General features: G+C 39.7%; 1 protein-coding gene across 2 annotated transcripts in view; it reads left to right on the plus strand.

Moving 5' to 3' along the window:
• The window catches only part of wnk4a (WNK lysine deficient protein kinase 4a), a 68998-nt gene that overhangs the window by 43910 nt on the left and 3311 nt on the right, over window positions 1–21777 (plus strand). For both annotated transcript variants that reach the window (XM_055657151.1, XM_055657152.1), the window contains exons 7-18: window positions 4152–4503; window positions 5999–6114; window positions 8436–8506; window positions 9476–9617; window positions 10537–10653; window positions 12162–12317; window positions 12683–12740; window positions 13199–13270; window positions 14308–15299; window positions 15777–15873; window positions 18120–18645; window positions 20919–21121. In XM_055657151.1, coding sequence (XP_055513126.1) covers window positions 4152–4503; window positions 5999–6114; window positions 8436–8506; window positions 9476–9617; window positions 10537–10653; window positions 12162–12317; window positions 12683–12740; window positions 13199–13270; window positions 14308–15299; window positions 15777–15873; window positions 18120–18645; window positions 20919–21121 — 2902 coding nt within the window. The remainder of the gene's footprint in view (window positions 1–4151; window positions 4504–5998; window positions 6115–8435; window positions 8507–9475; window positions 9618–10536; window positions 10654–12161; window positions 12318–12682; window positions 12741–13198; window positions 13271–14307; window positions 15300–15776; window positions 15874–18119; window positions 18646–20918; window positions 21122–21777) is intronic.

A 21777-nucleotide genomic window follows, 5' to 3' on the forward strand; every position in this document is an offset into this window, starting at 1 on the left:
CAGAGACCCGGGTTCGATCCTGACTACGGGTGCTGTCTGTAGGGAGTTTTACGTTCTCTCTGTGTCCTCATGGGTCTCTGACATCTTCAGTTTTCTCCCACACTCCAAAGGCATAGAGGTTTGCAGGTTAATTGGCTTGGTATAAGTGTAAATTGTCCCTAGTGTGTGTAGGAGAGTGTTAATGTGCGGGTATCGCTGGTCGGTGCGGACTCAGTGTTTCCCCGCTGTATCTTTAAACTAAACTAAGGGCATGACTTAAAATGTTGACCTAGGCTACTTGAGCATGAAATCACAAAGAAATTTCTTACTGTACAAAGGTCGCTAGAAATTTGGAACTCTGATTCACAAAAGGGTGTGGATGTCAGTCCAATTAAAAAATTCCAAACCAGGGTAATCTGATTGGGTTTCAGCAGATACAGATGAGTAACAATTACTTTCGGATCAAGCCAGATCTGATTTATCTTTGATGTTGGCATCATCACCCATCCTTGGCTTCCCTTGAGGAAGTGATGGTGGGATTCCTTGATGCACTTGTAGATTGTGAGATCAATGCACCCTGTATTACTGAGCAGGGGTGCCAGATTGTGTCTTGATAATGATGAAGTGTTAAGAATTGGAAAAGACCTTGAAAGAGACAGTGTTCTCTTGCATCGATGTCATTGTTCCAATCTGTGCACGCAGTTTTTTTTATTGGTGGACAAAAAGCTTATCAATTAAAAACATGAACAACATTAATTAACAATCTTTTCAATCAATTTATCTAACATTGGGGACACCTTAACTTGCAGTATAATAACTGAACTCTAAGTCTAAACCAGTGGTTCCCGAAGTGAACAGTATCACTCCCTGGGGGGGCTGTGGGATTACCTAAGGGGCCTCTAAGGGTGACGGTGGGAAGCTGGAGGACAGGCCATTGGGCAAGAGCGGTGTCAGTACGTACATGTACATGCTTACGGGGCGGATGTTCTAAAGATCTTAGTGACTTTGGAATAGTGAAAGGCATGGAAAGAGTGGACGTGGAGAGGATGTTTCCACTAGTGGGAGAGTCTATGACTGGAGCTCATAGCCTCAGAATTAAAGGACGTTCTCTTAGGAAGGAGATGAGGAGAAATTTATTTAGTCAGAGGATGGTGAATCTGTGGAATTCTTTGCCACAGAAGGCTATAGAGGCCAAGTCAGTGGATATTTTTAAGGCAGAGTTAGATAGATTCATGATTAGTACAGGTGTGAAAGGTTTTGGGGAGAAAGCAGGAGAATGGGGTTAGGGGAGAGAGATAGATTGGCCATGATTGAATGGCGGAGTAGACTTTTTGGGCCAAATAGCCTAATTCTACTCCTATTCCTTATGACCTTCACTGGCCTTCTCTTTAAAAGCACGAACTGTTTAGCTAAACTGTATTTCCTGGAACTTTCAAAAGTTATTATGTGCATATTATATAATGATTCATGCATAATTATTGAGGTAATAGACTAAGTGTTGTTGCCACACTGACACTTATAATAGTCACTAAACCAGTGTCTTATTTTATTGGAGATGTTAGTAAATGAAGTGTAGGATGGAACTGGTTGACACCAAAGAAAGACATAAAATGCTGGAGTTACTCAGCGGGACAGTCAGCATCTCTGGAGAGAGGGAATGGGTGACATCACGTTTACCTTCTCTCCAGAGATGCTGCCTGTCCCACTGAGTTATCCAGCATTTTGTGTCTATTAGTACTGTAAATAAAGTTGTGAGTGAGTCTCTACTGCTGATCTTAGTAGGTCATGCAAACCACTGTTCTGAATAATTATTTTATAGGGTAGAATAATTATTTTATAGCGTGAAGGTGGAATCTCATGTAGATAGGGTGGTAAAGAAAGCTTATGGTGTGCTGGCCTTTATAAATCAGAGCATTGAGTATAGAAGTTTGGATGTAATGTGAAAATTGTACAAGGCATTGGTGAGGCCAATTCTGGAGTATGGTGTACAATTTTGGTCGCCAAATTATAGGAAAGATGTCAACAAAATAGAGAGAGTACATAGGAGATTTACTAGAATGTTGCCCGGGTTTCAGCACCTAAGTTACAGAGAAAGGTTGAACAAGTTAGGTCTTTATTCTTTGGAGCACCGAAGGCTAAGGGGGGACTTGATGGAGGTCTTTAAAATGATGAGAGGGATAGACAGAGTTGACGTGGATACGCTTTTTCCATTGAGGGAAGATTCGAACAAGAGGCCATGATTTGAGAATTAAGGGACAGAAATTTAGGGGTGACATGAGGGGGAACTTCTTTACTCAAAGAGTGGTAGCTGTGTGGAATGAGCTTCCAGTGGAAGTGGTGAAGGCAGGTTCGATTTTATCATTTAAAAATAAATTGGATAGTTATATGGATGGGAAAGGAAATGGAGGGTTATGGTCTGAGTGTAGGTAGATGGGACTAGGTGAGAGTAAGTGTTCGGCACGGACTAGAAGGGCCGAGATGGCCTGTTTCCGTGCTGTAATTGTTATATGGTTATAGTTAGCAGCAAGTACCAGTATATAAAAAGTACTGGGTGTGATTATGTGAAAAGAACAGTGAATGTGGATAATTCCCAGTCTCCAGTTTCTATTTCCATGTGCAGTATCCTTTTATTTCCAGTGAGGTCAATTAATTTACTTGTTTACATCAAGGCATGCCGCGCGTTTCCTTGGTTTTAGTACCACAATACATCTGCTGTTCATTGCCCTAGCTCTGTCATCCATGCATTAGATCTTGAGAGCTTCCTGGGTTCACAACTGCCATTCATTATCATAGCTTCACATCCATATGTGTAGGTGTAGCATTACCTGAATTCTATGAAATCCACCTGAAATTTATGTTCCTGAGGGAGATTCAGCTCGCACACATCCGCATTTGATCAAGAGTCAAGAGTGTTTAATTATAATTTGTATTGGCAACAGAACAACAAATTATTACTTCCAGCAGCTTAACAGGACCATTAATGCATAAAAACGCACAGATAAATATACAATAATCAATACCATAAATTGATATCTGTAGTCCTAGTTAAGTATAATAGTACAAAACTGAAGACTGTACTGAGACCAAAGGCAAATCCATAGTAGGTCTCAGTAACTGAGGTATGGTTGTGGTTGGGGTGAGTACAGTTTAAGAACCTGATGGCTGATGTGGGGAAGCTATCCTTGAACCTGGAGGTCATGGTTTACAGATCCCTGTACTTTTTCTCCCAATGGTAGCAGAGAGATGAGAGCATGGCCTGGGTGTTGTGGGCCTGTGTTGATATTAGCTGCCTCTCTGAGGCAGCACCTCCTGTAGATCCCTTCACTGGCGGGGAAGTCGGTATCCATGATGGGCCAGGCAATTTGTTTTTAGCTCTTTTATATTTCTCGTCCTCCATTCTTGACGCAATAAAGGTGCAAACTTAAATCATGCAACTAAATATTTGCATAAACTGTGACCTGGGTAAGGAATAATCTGCAGTCACCTGTGCAGAACACAAAATGCAGTTGTGAATGCATCTTGTATAGTAATCTGTTTATAGAACTCAATGGAACTGAACTTTTGAAGTGGTTTATGGCATTCATGTTAAGTTGATGCAACCACACTTGAGTTTCTGTTTCATGGTGTGTTAGAGAAGATTAAGCAGCGATTAATACGGGTGTCAGGGATAATGGGGAGAAGGCAGGAGAATGGGGTAAGGAGGGAGAGATAGATCAGCCATGATTGAATAGTGGAGTAGACTTAGACACATTTAACTGTCTGAACGTTGAATTCTCCCAATTTTGCTAGCCCTTGCTGTCTCCTCCCCTTCCTTAACCCTCGAGCTGTCTCCTCCCACCCCCCCCCGCCCTCGGGCTCCTCCTCCTCCCCCTTTTTCCGTCCTTCTCCCCCCCCACCCCCCATCAGTCTGAAGAAGGGTTTCGGCCCGAAACGTTGCCTATTTCCTTCGCTCCATAGATGCTGCTGCACCCGCTGAGTTTCTCCAGCAATTTTGTGTACCTTCGATACTTCCAGCATCTGCAGTTCCTTCTTGAACACAGTGGGGTAGACTTGATGGGCCAAATGGCCTAATTCTGTTCCTATCACATGATGATAAGTGTAAATGTGAAATAAGGTTCTCCTGCTAAGTATTGTTCACCCACCCTTGAATATGCCTTGTATCCCCTTGCTAGGTGACCTTGGGTTTTGTTTGTGAGGCTGACTACAAATTAGTTGCAAAGGCCGTCAGAGACCGTGTGACTGAGGTCAAGAGGAAGCGTGAACGCAACCAACGCGTGCAGGACGATTTGAAGAAAAAAGAGCAGGAGAAAAAGCAAAAGATTTGCGAGCTCTTGGAAGAACTGAAGCTGCCGCCAGACGCGACGGAAAGTGCAGCTGGAGTTACTCAGCCAGCTCCGTCCCTTGTCGTCACACGTCCCACTGAGGTGTTGCTGAACTCTCCCTTTCCCCCAGAACCCGAGGAGCCAGAGGCTGATCAGCATCAGACGTTTCGATACAGGAATACAAACTACTCTTCAGCCACATGTAAGATTGGATGGTGATGAATCAAAAAGTTTCAATTCCAGATTTTTCCTTGAAATGTCAGTGGAATTATCTCAGTTTGTGGTTAAATCCGAGGTTGGTCTCGTGAATCTAAATGGACAACAGTTTATGGGCCTGATCTAGAAAAGATTTGGAGGATGAAGCTCACTCTTACTGAGACACAGAACATGCCGTATCATCTCTGCTGACCATAATGTAACCCATTGACATAATTTCTCTAATCTTTCCCGTCCACATGATGTTTTTTTTTGCAACCAGCATTAATATCATTTTAGACACTGCATGATGTTTCACCAGCCCTCAGTTCCTGTTATGTCACTGCCTTTATTAAATTGCCCAAATGAAGAAGGAATGCAAAACTGGTTAATTGCTGCTCCTCTTCCTTCTGCTTCTTGGAAGAAACAAATGATCATTGTGTTCAGATTTTTTTCTGGCATTGAAAATAGTTTCCAAACCACAGAGATATACATATTTAATGAAATGGTGTATTAGCCAGGTAAATCACAAACAAAGCTATTAATACAGAAGTGATGCATGAAACTGGAGATGCGAGAATTTCTAGCAAAAACACAAAAGGCTGGCAACACTCAGCAGGTCAGGCAGCATCTGGAGGGGAGTTGGCAGACAAGGTTTTGGGTCAGGACTGTTCTGCAGAAGACGGGTCCTGACCTGAAACATCGTTTGTCCATTCTCTCCACAGATGCTGCCTGTCCTGCTGAGTTGTTCTATTTTTTGTTTTGCTATTCATAAAGAGAACAAATTATTTGTGGGGTTTTCCCCATTACTCTGTTATAAAAATACTGGAACAAATTAAGCAAAATACATTTATTTTAAAATCTCCAACTGGAACAGAATTCAATCCTTAAACCTCAAAAAGATGCAGTGACGACAAATTCCTCACAGAGGTTTCTGATATCTGGTGATCACTGGTGGATCGCAGATTCAAAGATAAACCATTCAAACTTATAACATTGCATGGCATGTCATCATAAAAGGGGTATCATGGATTCTTTTGTCATTGTATTTTCAGTCCATTACCCATCTCATTTCCAAATAATTACATGTACATGCATTCATCTCAGGCGGATAGAGTTCAATAGACGTCAGAGTGTCATTCACTGCTCAAACTCTCCTTTCAATATTAGCGCCAATGGTGGGAGAGGAAGGGCGGTGAGGAATCTGTACATCTGCACTCCGTTCGGTCTACAGTCCAAAGATGAATTGCTTCCCCCATCCAAGTTCAAGTGTTTGCAGAACTTTATTTCTGATGCTAGGACAACCACATCAACTGATCGATTAGATTTTAAGGATTTGGCAGTATCATTGTTTTATAGGCAGGTCAGTGAGGTTCACCTGAATATTTGTTGGATGATTTACTGAGTTCTCGATTAAAATGTAACAGGAAGATTAACATTGATGTTATCGAGACGGTTTTCGAACAGATTAGGTTCATTGTTGTCTCTGTGTTTCTTATCAGCTGATTGTGAGACTGATGGTTATCTGAGTTCTTCTGGATTCCGGGATTCCAGTGACAATCTGCACATGGCCGGTCGGCTGGCTCCAAAGTCTGGAACTGGGCTCCAGTTTCCTGCAGTAAGTAAATTCCAGGCAATCACAAACCCCTCCACCTTCTCGGTCAAGTTGTATGAATGTAAACCAGTAATTTGCGACCTGCCCAATTACTCCAGCACTTTGTGTCTTTTTTTTTTGTAAACCTGCATCTACGGTTCCTTGTGTCTTCTCCTTATTTAAGAACAGTGGTGTCTAAAGGTTTTCCTTAATCGATCTGTGTGGTTGTCTTTAGCCAGAAGGGCCCCATTCTCAAATTCTAAATCAAATGTTCGGACAGACAAGATTTTAAATTGTTCAATGAATGAAAATTAAGATGTGCAAAATGAAAAATACAACTGAAGTTTACATTCATTTACTTAGAGTTGAAGTTAAGAGCATCAACTCTAAGCAAATGAATTTAAATTTCAGTTGCATTTTCCATTTTGCACATCTTAATTTTCATTCATTGAACAATTTAAAATCTTACCATTTGGTTTCTCATTAGAGATCAGATAATAAAGTACACAACTCACTAAAGTGGATGATAATACAGCAGTGTTACTGAATCACATGATTCCAAAGCAACGTTAACTTTAATAAATCAATAACTTTTTATTCAGATATTGAAATGGAAAAGTTAGTGCTTGAATCATTTCAAGTTTTAAATGATTTCAAATGCTTAAAAATCACTCAAAGGAGACTAATGATGATAAGGATTGCTACTGTTTTTATACGTTCAGGATAAGTACAAAAAATTAATTGGAGTACATAGAATTGCAAAGAAATGGGGGAAAAAACCCCATTTGAAACAAGCAGGCTTTGAAAGTTGTAAAGACAGAGACTATGGTTTGAAGAAAATTAATAAATACAAAGTGGTTGGAATTGAATGACTTGATGAGGTTACCTGAAGTTAGGAGAGGGTATAATCCCAGGGAGCCTCTGTTGAAGAACAAAGAAACAGAATTTAACACACACACACACAACCACAGCAGAGGTCTGAACAGTCGTGAACATTGTGTTGGTGGGAAGTCATTTGAGCAAACTTCGCTGCGTACAATTGTAGACCTTGTCAAAGGCAGTAGAAACAAGAAACTGCAGATCCTGAAAAAAAAGACATGAAGTGCTGGAGTAACTCAGCGGATCAGTCAGAATCCCTGGAGAACATGGATAGGTGATGTTTCAGGTCGAGACCCAACTTCAGACCTATCTTTGGACAGTCACCTATCCATGTACAAGACAGCGATTTGCATTGTTTTGTGAAGTGCCCAAGGCTAATGTCCTCAAGTAGAAAATATACATACAAACTGCAAGATCTTGATTGAAAACACTCTGCATTCTATTGTTTAGGTTAAGACTTTTCAAGCAAAGAGAAACTGAATAGTAAACGGTACTTGTTCTACTGTCGTCCTATTGATTTTCTCTGTCTGAACACTCATTGTCACCAAACCCACTGCCAACAATGGCCTATAGAGTGCCCCATATTTTCTTGATTATCGTTGCTTTTTGCATATTTTCCATTCATTTTTCATAAGTACCATCTATTTCTCTCATTCCCCTTTCCCTTGACTCTCTGTCTGATGTAGGGTCTCCACCCGAAACGTCATCTTTTTTTTCCTCCAGAGATGCTGCCTGACCCGTTGAGTTACTCCAGCTTTTTGTGTCTATTTTTGCAAACCGGCATCTGCAGTTCCTCCCTTCACACTTCCATAACTTACATCCTTAAAGTAATGGTCTTTATAAGGGTGAACTCAGCAGCACTAGATTTTAATATTTTACAAGTCAACTGAAATATTGAAGAAACTAGTAGCATCTGTTAAATAACTCAACATCCTTTACCCACTGTGCCGTAAAATCATGAAGTGAAAGGGAGCTAATCATTCCCCTGGTTTACTGCTCACCTCGTTTTTTATTTACCGGTAATTGAAAGGAATGAAAGTTAAGTGAATTATACAAGGGGTTGGTAATATACTGCACATCACAAGGTTACTGCCTGACGCTTTAGTTGTTTTGGTCGCTGAGATAGAGTCATAGAATGATACAGTGTGGAAACAGGCCCTTCAGCCCAACTTGCCCAGACCAGCCACCCTGTCCCAGCTACACTAGTCCCACCTGCCTGCGCTTGGTCCATATCCCACCAAACTTGTCCTATCCATGTACCTGTCTAACTGTTTCTTAAAAGTTGGGATAGTCCTGGCCTCAACTACCTCCTCTGGCAGCTTGTTCCATACACCCACCACCCTTTGTGTGAAAAAATTACCCCTCAGATTCCTATTAAATCTTTTCCCCTTCACCGTGATGTTTTTAGTTTAGTTAGTTGTTAAAGTTGTATTGTTCTGACTGCCTATTGTGTCTTTCTATTGCAGAACATTGCTGTAACCATTCCCTCGAAACAACATTCATCTCTTCCCAGTGGACTAAATTCACCAGGTGACAGGTAAATGACACTGACTTAACCGAGTAATTCACAACCTGATTTTTTTTAAACCTAAAATCAAATGACAATCCACTTTCAAAGATTTGTACACTGAAGCCCTTATCTTTAACATGTTGAAGCAAACAAGTTAAAAACTGAACCCCACAATGTTGGTGACCCATGAGGCTACAGTTGTTTTTTTTCTCTCAGTCTCATTTTAATGCAGTTGTTTTGATCTTTCACTTTAACAAATTGTATCAAGATAACAACATGCTTTTATTGAAAGGGACAGAAAAATCCATATCGGGGAGAGTGGATCATTTGATCAAAGAGATGATTCTGTTTATGGTGTCACAAGAAAATTATTGCACAGTCGTAAACAATTTATTGTCAAACCTTGTCAAATAACATGATGTTATGCTTGCTGGTTTTACAATAAAGATTATTTCAGATTTGACAAAGAGATTACGAAAAATTGAAAATATTATAAAGTTTTGCCAAAAAAGAAACTGCTAAAGAAAAGCTAAAGCTACTTGGACCTGACCCAGGCTTGGTTACGACTCAGTAACTATCGATGAAGGGTAAATATCATGATCTATAGAAAAATGTAAGCATTTTACAACTTGACCATAAATTGACCCATAAAACATGTTACATTATATTTTAGTTTTACAATGCATCACATGTAAGGCAGTCAATAGAAATTAGTTCCCCGTGCCGAGTTTATTGCGAGTGCATGGGATTGTTATTTTCCACTGGTACACTCGGGAGCAATCGGAGAGATTAATTCCATTCCTGATAGCTGTTTCCAGGGAACAAGAATCCCAGGGAAAATCCCCCATGATTATTGTCTGAATAATCTGGAATCACAGTCACACAGCATGGACACAGGCCCTTCGGCCCATCCATGCCACCCAAGATACCCCATCTCAGCTAGCCCCATTTCAACTATTTCACTTTGACATTTGTACCCTTTTGTTCTTTATGCAGCTATGCCTCGGATGCTGCTTCTGGAATGAGTGATGGCTATGAAGGCCTATCGGCAGGAGAAGGTTCAGCAAATCTGCCAGTCAAACGCATCTCGAGTAAACTCGTCCGAAAGCGCGGCAGATCCAGGCTACGGATCCTGAATGTAAGCACCATCCGATACAGCCAGGCTCCGTTACAGCATTACATGGAAATACAGATGCTGCCAATCTTTTCTCCAACTTTCACTTCATTGCACAGTCATTCAGCAGCTTTTTCGTAATTTAGTAATTATGTAAATTGCTGTCCATTTACATCGTTTAACTGACGGTTAAGAATCATTTGACATAGAATTGTCTGTCACCCATGGATACATTTCTTCCCACTATATCTGGACACTTTAAGGCAGTGCTTTATTGTGAATGTTTATTAATCATGCGTACTGACGTACCATAGATATTAAAATGTGGCCCATGGAACTTATCTGGTGTCAATCTTTGGATCTTTGCTTCACGTAAGGACTGAGAGTGGTTGTAGATAATTTCTATTCAGTGCTGCTTGGTTTACTGTGGTGGTTAAAACCTGAAAGTGGCATTGGCCCATTTTGTACAGGGGTTCTAGTCATCTTGTTCGAGTAGTTGATCCAGGGTCCCTGCTGTTGTTGGCTGCAGCCACTTGCATGATCAAAATGGAGTCCTTTGCCAGACCTAGGACTTAAATGCAAATTTGAAGTAAGCTTTATCTGTTGGTACTGACATTGCATAGACAAACTACTCTTGTTTGCATCTCCTCTTGGTATTGCTTCTATTATGTCCAGATTGTTGGATGGATTCATGTCGGAACTTTGTGTGTCATGCTATCTCCAACAAGAGGTTGAATCGGAGCACTGTTCTGGCCCTTGCACGTTATCTGATGAATTTGACCTCATGCTCTAGCCTTGGGCTAATGGCCTATCAGTGGCAATTGGCAGCTGGAATTCTCTTGCATTTCGATGAGGAAATGGCCATCGTTGGCACAGATCACACCAGCTATGAACGACAACTGTTGAAGAACGCTGATTGTGTCGTCTTCCACTCCCACTGCAGGTTTCCGACAAAGGAGATCGAGTTGTAGAATGCCAATTGCAGACGCACAACAACAAGATGGTGACCTTCAAGTTTGACCTGGAAGGTGACTGCCCAGAAGATATTGCTGCCGTTATGGTGAGTAAAGCCTAAGAGAGGTCATCTTCTGTAAGGGTGAATTTGGTCTTCACCGGTAGTACAAATGCACAATAGAAAACATTCAAACTATTATGAATTAACTTGGGCCATTGACCTGAAACATAGTCTGTTATTTCTCTGCAGATGCAGCCCCACCTACTGGATGTCTCTAGCATTTTTTGTCTTGGTGTCTGATTTTCACCAGCTGCAGTTTTCTGCTTCTGCCTTTCCCCCAGCTTTACGTAAACTAACATAATATCTCTATAATACAAGATTAATGCACAATGATAAAGATCCGTCCTGGCAAATCCCGTCCTACTTTTGTTCCTTAATGTATTTTGTTTTTTTTTAATATTTTATTTATTATTAGAAGTGCAGTAAATTACAGTAATACACATCACATATGTCTTATTACATTTGTTGTTCCACTTCGTTTTTCGAGCTTTAAAAAAAGGTAGAAATAAAAGAAGTAAGGAAAGTGAGCAAGAATTGTGAAGGTGCAGGAAAGTGTTGAGAGAAGAAAGCCCCTTAGGGAAGAAGTTAGAGAAGGAAGTAAAACAAGAAAATAGACCCTAGAAAGAAAAGAAAAAAGGAAAAATAATCGCTCTATTATAACACAAAACTCCGCAAAAAAGGATATACCAACCGTGTTTTTTTTAAAAAATTTTTATTTTATACCCCCCGTTACCAGATCCTGGTAATGTATTTTAATATGATTTCTACTCTTGTGTTTGGTTTAGTTTAGAGATACTGCCCTTCGGCCCACCAAGTCCATGCTGACCAGCTTATTAACATTATCCTACACACACCAGGGACAATTTTTTTACATTTACCAAGCCAATTTACCTACATACCTGTATGATCTCAGAGAAAACCCACGCGGTCACGGGGAGAACGTAAAACTCCATACAGACAGCATCCGTACTCGGGATCGAACTCGGGTCTGCGGTGCTGGAAGCGCTGGAAGGCAGCAACTCTACCACTGCACCACCATGCCACACTTTTTTTTGTTCAGCCTGTGTTTTCTTCAATGCTGCTTGTGACCAAGAGGTCACAAGATCAGTGCGCTGGTTATCCTCCTTTCAGTGGAGGTGATGTGTGTCTGGAGACAACACTTCCAGTCTCCTGCCTTGCTTCCCAGGACCTCCACATTGTGTCTCTTCACAGCATTGTGTTGTGATCAGGAACTCCAGGGAATGAAGAGTACTTGCATTAGCAGATGATCTAAATTGTCACAACTAAATTAAAGTGCTGAATTAGCAATCAATATTTTAATTGCACTGCAAAACTTACTATCATTCTCTTGATAACAAAGACAACATGTATTGGCTATGTTACTGAAGCATCAACTTATCCCTTAAACTGTGATATCCGTCAATTAGATTATCAGTGAGAACAGTTGCCCCAGGAATATGCAGCTCATTGTTACTCCAATTAATACACCATTCTCCATAAACGTTAAGACTTCACTGTATCATCATGGGCTGATTATGTTGTAAATTGTTCAGGTCAATCAGGAGTTCATTCTACAGTCGGAGCAGGATGGTTTCATCAGCAAGCTGCAAGAAATCATACACAAGGCAGAGGCCGTGTTGAAGAAGGACATTCACAATGCAGATGCAGCGACCAAGCAGCCAAGTACTGCGAGCTCCTACGATTTGCAAGTAAGAGTCACTGTGCCTCATGAAATGATATACCACTGCAACAACTCCCCTCCCTGTGCTCTATGGCCTTTAGATGTCAATGAAGGACTTGACATCTAAAGGCCATAGATGCTATAGTGTCAACAGGGTCTGAAATCTATTAACAGATCAATGTGGGAATCTAGTCACCTTGTTCCTCTTTAGTTTGCCGAGGCAATTTATTTTTTACTGATTGTTCATTTGATAGTTTAATATTGTGTTACTAAATTATTCAGTTAATAATTATCATTACCAAAATTGACGCACGTGCAAATTGAACAAATGAATAGCAATTGCTACTTTCATAACCTGTGTTGTAAATGTGTAATAACTAATGTGTTTCATAGGAGGCAGAAAAGTCAAACCAGCCACCGCAACATTCATCAATGTCTTCAGTTGGAATAGGTAAAATATACATTAATGTCTGCTTCAAATAATTAGTCTTTATCTTTTACTGTGAAAGTTTTAAATGCATGCTCTTTCAGCTGGACAAGCAAAATAGCACATTTAATTAATTGGAACACTGAACTTAAAGGTCAGTAGTGCTGGAATACCAGGAAACATATTCACAGACTAAAGCAAAAGAAAATGCATGTATATTTTTAATTTATCTAATCCAAATTAGCAATAATTATGTTGTTGAAATAGGTTGGATTATTATTAAATACGACTTTGCTTAATTCACTTCTATACAGCATGTAGTAATTCCTCTCTTGGACATAAAATAAACAGGAAATGCAGATCAATGTTAGTCTAAAACGGATCAACAAATTTTCTTGAATAACTCTGGCAGCCTTTCTTCGTAGCCTTTCTACATGTTATTGAATTCAAGTCCATAACTTGATCTGTTTGTTCCCTGCTAGGTGTGGGCACCTCGCATAGCCATGTGGTACAGTCTCCGACAAGGACGTTTCTGGTCAGCCATGTTCCTGAAAGTAAGTTTTCCTTTCTATGCCCCTCATCGTTTTGTGTACCTCAGTCAGGCCCCCCTCCAAGGAAAACAAATCCAGTCTACCCTTGTCGGGGCTGAATGCTCCATCCCACCAATATCCTGGTAAATCTCTGCATCTTCTCCAGTGCAATCCCTCAGCAACCAGAACAGTTAGAGATCAATTTGTAGCCTAATTAATGATTTGTATATTTGTGCCATATTCTTGTATTCTGTGCCCAGCTAATGAAAGTAAATATGCCATTAGCTTCCTTAACCATCTCATCTACTTGTGCTGCCATCTTTAGAAATCCATGGACATGCATACTGTTCTACAACAGTACCTCCGAGGATTGTTTATTCATTGTGCATATCGAAAATAGGTGCAGGAGTAGGCCATTTAGCCCTTCGCACCAGCACCGCCATTCAATATGATCTTATCCTTGCAATATTAGTCCCACCAAAATGCACCACTCATCTCATTTTCAATGTTAAATTATGTAGTGGTGAACAATATTTGTGGGTCCTGAGGCTTGTTCTGTATGCTTTTTAATAGTTAATCTGCCCTTGCTTGTGTAGGCAAGACTCATGATAGACCCGAGGCTGTCCCAGACTTGCAGAAAGGGCAGCAAAATGCATCCTCTCAAATTGGCCTGGATTCAGTTCCAGGGCCCAGAAATAAATGACTTCCATTGCATGCAGATGAGATGTAACTAGAGGCTATAGAATCTGAAACCAAGAAATATAATGGTAGTGAATATATATGGAGATAAAACTTCCCATATTAACTATTTTTATTGGACCATCTATAACACTCGCCCAGTGTTTTCAGAATATTTGTTATCATTGTTTGCCTAATTGTCTTAGTCACACTTGCTTGAAAACATCACATTGATTTTCCCAGTGGTAACTGCAATGTTATTTTTCTGAACTTACTGTTTTCAGATCACACAGGAAGAGTAATGTACCATAATGGTGATGTTGAATATCATTCTGTTCCAAATTGCGCATTGGTTAAATTGGTATTAATTTGTTTTTCAACAGCTTCATCAAATGTGACCTACCAAGCCAGAGCAACAACCCAACCAACTCCAACCAGCCGCACATCGTCCACAACATCTAGCCCTGTGGCACACTCCAGTCATGACCCTGCATCGTTCTCTGAAAACGTACCCAGTGAAATGGACCCGTTTATGCCCACAACATCTCTCCCTGCTGCTGCTTTTACTTCAAATATGTATCTAAACCAAGCACTGAATCAGCAGGGAAATAGGCAGCATTCTGCCCAAAGAGAATCTCCAATAATAGGAACAGAGAATGTTGATACACAACAGCCACCATTTCTGCAGCCTCAGAGTACGGCCTGGCCACTGTCTACCCAGCCCTTGTTTGTACTGGCTGACGTGCTGTCCTTGATGTGCATGAGTCATCTGGCCAATTCAATCATTCCCAGCAACTCCTCGCAGTCACTTCTGAGATCACCCAGCAGGAACAACTCATCCCCGGGCTCACCTTCGTTTTCACCTGTTAACCTTCCCGGCTCACCTCATCTATTATCTCCAGGACCATATGTTGGACAACAACCAAGTAATGGCATCAGATGTTTAGACAAGCAACTTGGATCATTTTCTGAATGCAATAGTTCGCATGCAGCACTTGGAAACGTCAGCCATTTGCCAGGAACATCACCCTCTGCATTCAATCACTTGATATCATCAAATAGTAATGCTGGCTTGAGTCCATTGTATCTAGATATCCCACGGCAGAAAGTAGTTCCTCCTCTGCGTGCCATGCCAATTCCAATACCAACTTCTTACTGGAACTCCATCGCACCAGAAACCTCTCCTATGCACACGTATCCCAGTCCTACATTTGATCTTGCAGCTTCTCTTTCACCACAGCAGAACGGCAATCTAGGAAATTATGGAAACTCTGATTTCCACGGAAGAATATCAACCTCGCCTTCTGTGCCTCAAACGTCTGTTACAGATCATGTGGGCAGCTCAACCACAGAGCTTGAGAGCAGACAGTTCTCAGTAAGTTGGCTTGTAGGTTAAGAACACTCGATTTAAAATACTGTATTTCTGTAAATTACTTTTCTGAAATGTACAATTAAAATCAGGTAGTCTTAGCACAAAATTGAAATATTACAGTTCCTAGAAATCTGAAATAAAAACAGAAATAGCAGGTCAGGTAAGATCTGTGGGGAAGGTACCAGCAGTAGAATTCCTAGAACAATTTTATAGCATTTTAGTCTCTCATCAGGACTAAAGAAAAATCACTAAACTGAAATATTAACTCTAAATCTCCGGTAATTTCTTGGAGTTTAATTAATTTACAACACACTAATGGGATCAAGTTGAAAAACGACATTTCAATAAATGGAAATTTTCAGACATTCTACATAAACAAATAACAATATGCTTCAAGGGTTATTTAAAATATGTTTTAATAATTGGGTTAAAAGAATGAAAAATACCTACCTAACTGAACTTTTTATCTAAATTTAACAGCTATTGGATATAAGTAACAACAACATACCACCAATGACTGTAACTGAGGCCTTAACGCCACAGTCGGGAAAACCATCACTGCCTTCTATAACTGAGGGTAAGTAATGACTACAATTACAGAATTATACAAAGTTGCTGCATTGAACTATTTCAACTGGCAACCATTTGATTCTTCCATCCATTCATAAATAACGTAATTTCTAATGTTTGTGGAAACCTGTTGCATATTTGTTCCAGTGATCACATACATTTAATAAGCATAATTTAATAAGCATAATAAAATATGGCATCTTTTAATCTATATGCTGAAATCTATTTTCAAAACAATTATTTGAATCTAAATGATCACTCAAGATACATTTTCTATAAAATGTTCAGCCAAGGCATAATACAGGTGGTTGAATGTGGAACATTTAGAAATTCTCGTGATGCATCTTGTAATCTTCTTGTCCATTTATGAGGGACATGGATAAGATGAAAAACCACAGTCTAAAGTATGTGGACATAGGTTTAAGGTGAGAGGGGAATGATTTAAAAGGAACCTGATGGTCAACTGTGTCTTACAAAGGGTGGTGGGTATATGGAAGGAGCTGCTTGAGAAGCAGTTGATGTGGGTACAATGGTGACATTTAACAGGCATTTGGACTGGTGCATGGATGGGAAAGGTTTAGAGGAATATGGGCCAGCAAAGAAAAAAGGGCTAGTTTGCTGGAGCATCTTGATTGACATGGACAAGTTAAGCCAGGTGCATCTTAAATACCAAGCAATAAAATCCAGCAGAAAAAATGTTGCTGCGCACAATTTGCAAGTGTTATTGTTTTGTTTATTTATTACAGTGGGCTATCTATTTACTTTCAGTCACTAGTGTTAGACATGCTGAATGTAACAGTTCTCTGCTTCCTAAACTCATTTTGATTGACTGCAAGAATGAAAGCATTAACTCCTTCCTGAATTGTTAGGTTCTTGTTTGGTGTTTAGATGAGCAATACAGCATAGAAACAATCTCTTTGGTCCACTATGTCTATGCCAATGGGGCCTTGTATTAGGTCCTCAGCCCATTGAACCCCTTCTATCAATATTTCTGTACAAGTTTAAAAAATATATATTTCTATCCGCTTCTACTGCTTTTTCTAGTAGCTCATCTAGATACAAACTTCTGAGTGAAATAATAGCCCAGATGTCCCTCTTAAATCTCCCTCCATTCACCTTAAGCCTCGGACCTCTAGTTTTAGAATTCTCTGCCCTGCAAAAAGGATTGTGAGCGTTTCATCCATGCCCTTCGTGATATTGTACACCTCAATATGGTGACCCCTCAGCCTCCCAGGCTACAAAGGAAAAAGTCACAGCCTATCCAACCTCTCCCTATAACTCAAGCCCAGGTAACATTCTGGCGAATCTCTTCAGCACCCTTTCCAAATTAAGGACAATGTATTAACGCAGAGTAGCTGTGAACTAGAACTAGTTCCTTCAAAGGAAACAGAACTTTTCAAAGGTGGCTGAGGGAAGTAATTTGCAAGTCTGAGTCGAGAACATGGGAATTAATTGGGCTACCCTACAAGGATCGGACGAGGATTGGCTTCTTTCTGTCTTATACACCATGAATATTTGATGAGGTAAGTGGCAGGATGGAGGGCACTGGATGAATAAATTCTATGACCCAGGTCTTTCGGTAGTTATACGAATGTATACAGAGCTAGAAGAGCAGATGATTTAGTCGTGGAGTGTGGAGGAGGCAGCTTATTCTAGGTGGAGCTCGACTAGCATGCAAACCAATTGCAATATATCAGAGAGTGTTGTAGTTCTGTGTTCCACTTCCATACTCCTAAAGATTAGTTTTGCCATTTTTCTGAATATTTCTGTAAAATGAGAACAAGATGTTAACAGACATAGCACCAGCTTTGTATTTAAATTGTTGTTTAAAAAATAAATTGTAACTCATAACTAAGAAATTAATAATTAAGAGAATAAACACAACTCATTTGCCTGTATTTGGTCCATAGCCCTCTAAACCTCTATCGATATTTCTGTCCAAATGTCTTAAAAGTTGAGTCTTCTCATTAAAATAGTGCTGGAGAAACTCGGATCAAGCAGCATTTGTGGAGGGGAATTGACAGACAACATTTTGTGTCAGAAAACTTCACTTTTATTATTTTAGTACATATCTTTAATTCATTTGCTGTTAATGTTGTGATCGGGATTTCCTTATTTTATGATCCAGTAAGAAAAATCGATGAATAAATTACTTACAAAATTGTATAATTTTTTTTAATGCGGTTCTCTTATAAGATGTATGAAAATTATTTGATTCTGGAAGTCTTTAACAAATATTTTTAATATCTACAGAATTCAAAAATTTTCAACCTATACCATTTCAGTCCCTTCCAATGGGACACTTTGAGGGTTTGAAAATTCATGATCTGGCTAGAAAGGATTCTCAGCTAACAAAACAAGGGGACCCTCATACAAAAGACCAGTTGGTCCCAGGCAACTACACCATTTTGCACTCAACGATTGCGCTCAAGGATTCATTGTTGGAGGTTGGATCAAGTGTTGCATCGGGAGGTTATCAAGACGTCAACAACAGCTGTGCCCCTTTGCCAATTTCACCCATACAGTTGTTGCAGCCTTCTGCAGATATTCCTGTTGCTGCTACCATCACTCACTCTCCAGAGCATAACAGAACAGTCACCATAAACAGTTCAGGAGATGAAAACCAAAACAGTGATTGCAAGCTGTCAGATGAGCACAGCTACTCCGTACTATTGCCTGGACGGATGCAGCATCCACGGGCTTCAATCTACGTCAGCAGCGATGACTCTGAAACTGATGACGATGAGATCTTTGAAGAGCTGCAAACTCTGAGAGAAAAGTAAGCATGGAGTTATGTCCAGAATTTGGAAATCAGACACCGCTGCAGATGTGGGATATCAAAAATAAAATCAGAAAATACTAGAAGTACTCAACAAGTCAGCCAACATCTGTGCAGAGCAACAGAATTAATGTTTCACATCTCTATCACTTTCTACGGATGTTACCTGACTTGCTGAGTGTTTCCAGCACTTTTGGTTTTTATTTATAGCTATTTTGTGAAACGCGTGATTTAATGGACTAGATGAACAGAATTCATATTTCAAAGATCTTTAGTTTTTATTTGAAAACTTTCTTCTATTCGATTTCCAATTTTATACTAAAATGTTTTCTTTTTTTAATTTCCTGTTTCTCAGTTAAAAATAAGTCAAGATCTATGCTGAAAGGTATTGCACCAAATATTGCAATTGCCTTGATTATTATTATTTTTTGCTTAAAAATACCATTAGGGGAGACTAGTCCTATCTACACATACTAATGACATATTGCACCACAATTGCTATTCTCCCATGGCTGTAATAAGAAGTTGTATTATAAGCTCTCATAGGATGGCAGGAGTATTGGTCCAATATTTGTTATTTGGTAAGAAGTACTTTTAATTTGGAAAATGCTTGTAAATTTAATACATTTCCAAAACCCAGTCAAGAAGCAGTATTAGAATATTGTCTTCATAACCTTTCAAACATTTGAAGGTAACATGAAAAATCAACTTTTAAAATTTAATTTATGGGTTCATTCGTTTTGCAGTAATGCATTCACAATTATATAAGCTGGTTTTATATCCATATTCATGCTATTTAACAAGACAACTATGCAGTTGACACAATTGTACACCAAAGCAACAAGATTCCTACATTTCAGATAATCCATTGATTATTGGCTCAGCAATAACAGTAGATAAATACTAATAACATTACAAGTATAAATCTGCATAATGAGATTGCTCACATCTAATGGGGTAGAGAGTATATGATTTTTAGACATAGTTAACATTTTTAATTCGTAACCATTTGTCTGAACTTAAATTGAGTCGTATGCAAATTCCTCATTTTTTTAATTGGATGAGTGGACCCAATGCTTGACATGGACTGATCCATTTCTCAAAATTAAGCTCCCAGTTTGTGATTTTAAAAGAAAGATCTGAAACAACAAACTCAATGATGTGAGTTATTGCCAGCAGTTCTGTTCAGAACAACAAGCATTGAGTTGCAGGATCTGGAGTAGAATCCAGTCCTCCAAGCATGCAGAATGTTCAAGATACATTTACAGATTCACAAGGCCTGTCGGTTGGAGACGCACAAAATTGCAGGTATCCTGAGCAAAAATCAAAAGTCTGTAAGGGGAATGGACAGTCGTTTCAGGTCGGGCTGAATGAGGAAGAATGAGGAAGAGTTCCAACCCGAAACCTCATCTGTCCATTCCCTCCATAAATGTTCAACTTCAAGTGAGTTTATTGTCATGTGTCCCTGTATAGGACAATGAAATTCTTGCTTTGCTTCAGCACACAGAACATTGTAGGCAGTTACTACAAAACAGATAAATGTGTCCATATACCATAATATAAATATATACACACATGAATAAATAAACTGATAAAGTGCAAATAACAGATAATGGGTTATTAATAATCAGAGTTTTGTCCGAGCCAGGTTTAATAGCCTGATGGCTGTGGGGAAGTAGCTATTCCTGAACCTGGTTGTTGCAGTCTTCAGGCTCCTGTACCTTCTACCTGAAGGTAGCAGGGAGATGAGTGTGTGGCCAGGATGGTGTGGGTCTTTGATAATACTGCCAGCCTTTTTCAGGCAGCGACTGCGATAATGCTGCCTGACATACTAAGTTCCTCCAGCCTTTTGTTTTTTGTTCAGTCTGTCAGTTCTCTTCACTACTGGATTCCAGTGTTACATTGAAAAAATGATTGTTGAATCCTGCAACAACAGATTTGCTGCAAGATCTGGAACCCTAAATCGATTAAGGTGGAAATTGTGCAGCAAAGGATTAGGGGGCATAGAAAACGATTTAATTTACAACTATTTTGCTTTTATTTTAATGTCTTAAATTATTCATATTTTAGTTCATTAGTTAACTTTTAATATTTTTGTTATTTTTTTCAATATTATTACTTTTAAAATCCCTATGTGCCAAATACTTCATAACCTGCTGAATATTTACAAAATCTTGCAATTTGTATTTCTGATTTCCTGCATTTGATGTCAATGGCTGAAATATTTTCTGCATTTTATGTCAGTGGCTGAAATATCTGTGTTAATCCAACAGGCACATGGCAGAAGTTCAGAGATTGCAGGCAATGCAGAAAAAGGAGATTGAGCAGCTGTATGAAAAGATGGGCAAAGTGCCTCCTGCGGGTATAGTTTCACCAGCAGCAATCCTGAACGGAAGACAAAGGCGTTTGTCCAAGGGCAATTTTAACCAATCCCGCCGTAACAGCCTGCAACGTCTCGAACCTTTACAACAAGCAGGTAGCTATTATACGCTCCTACAGTGAGCAGACTATAAGTTTACCTTCAGTCATTTATATTGAAGTATTAGGTTGGTTTTCACGGTGAATGAACCATAAAAACTATACCTGGTCCTTCCCATGTGGCAGCTGGCTAGACCCAGCAGGTACTGCAACAATGTGATACAACTGCCGGGAAGTGAATCTGCTCTTGAAATATTCTCTTTAATGGCAACTACAGCACAGAAGCTTACAAGGCTGGCATAAGGTCATACAGCACTGAAACAGGCCATTCAGCTCAATTCATCCAAGAAGCTCAGTTGGGGAAAATAGGGAGGTTGTTAAAGCCGAGGGAAACACAATGTCATCCTGTATGGTTATGAGCCCCAATGTCATGGTGAGGTACTTGTTGGCTACTGAGCTGCGGTTGGCCTCAAGCATTTATTGCTGCAGGGTGATCAAAGGGCAGTCAACACATGTGGATATGTAAGTCACAAATTACTTCCAAAACAAAGTCTCTCATCGTTGAGGGAAGGTCCAGCGAATTACTTGACATAATGTTAATTATTAACAAGTAAAGTTGGCAGATGTAAGCAGGACATGAAGAATGGCACTGCTAGAATTGTAATTTTGAACTTTTTGCTCTGGCTTTTAACTCTGGAGTTAATAATGAAGACC

The sequence above is a fragment of the Leucoraja erinacea genome, chromosome 27, assembly GCF_028641065.1.
Source record: "Leucoraja erinacea ecotype New England chromosome 27, Leri_hhj_1, whole genome shotgun sequence".
In the NCBI taxonomy this organism is placed as follows: domain Eukaryota; kingdom Metazoa; phylum Chordata; class Chondrichthyes; order Rajiformes; family Rajidae; genus Leucoraja; species Leucoraja erinaceus.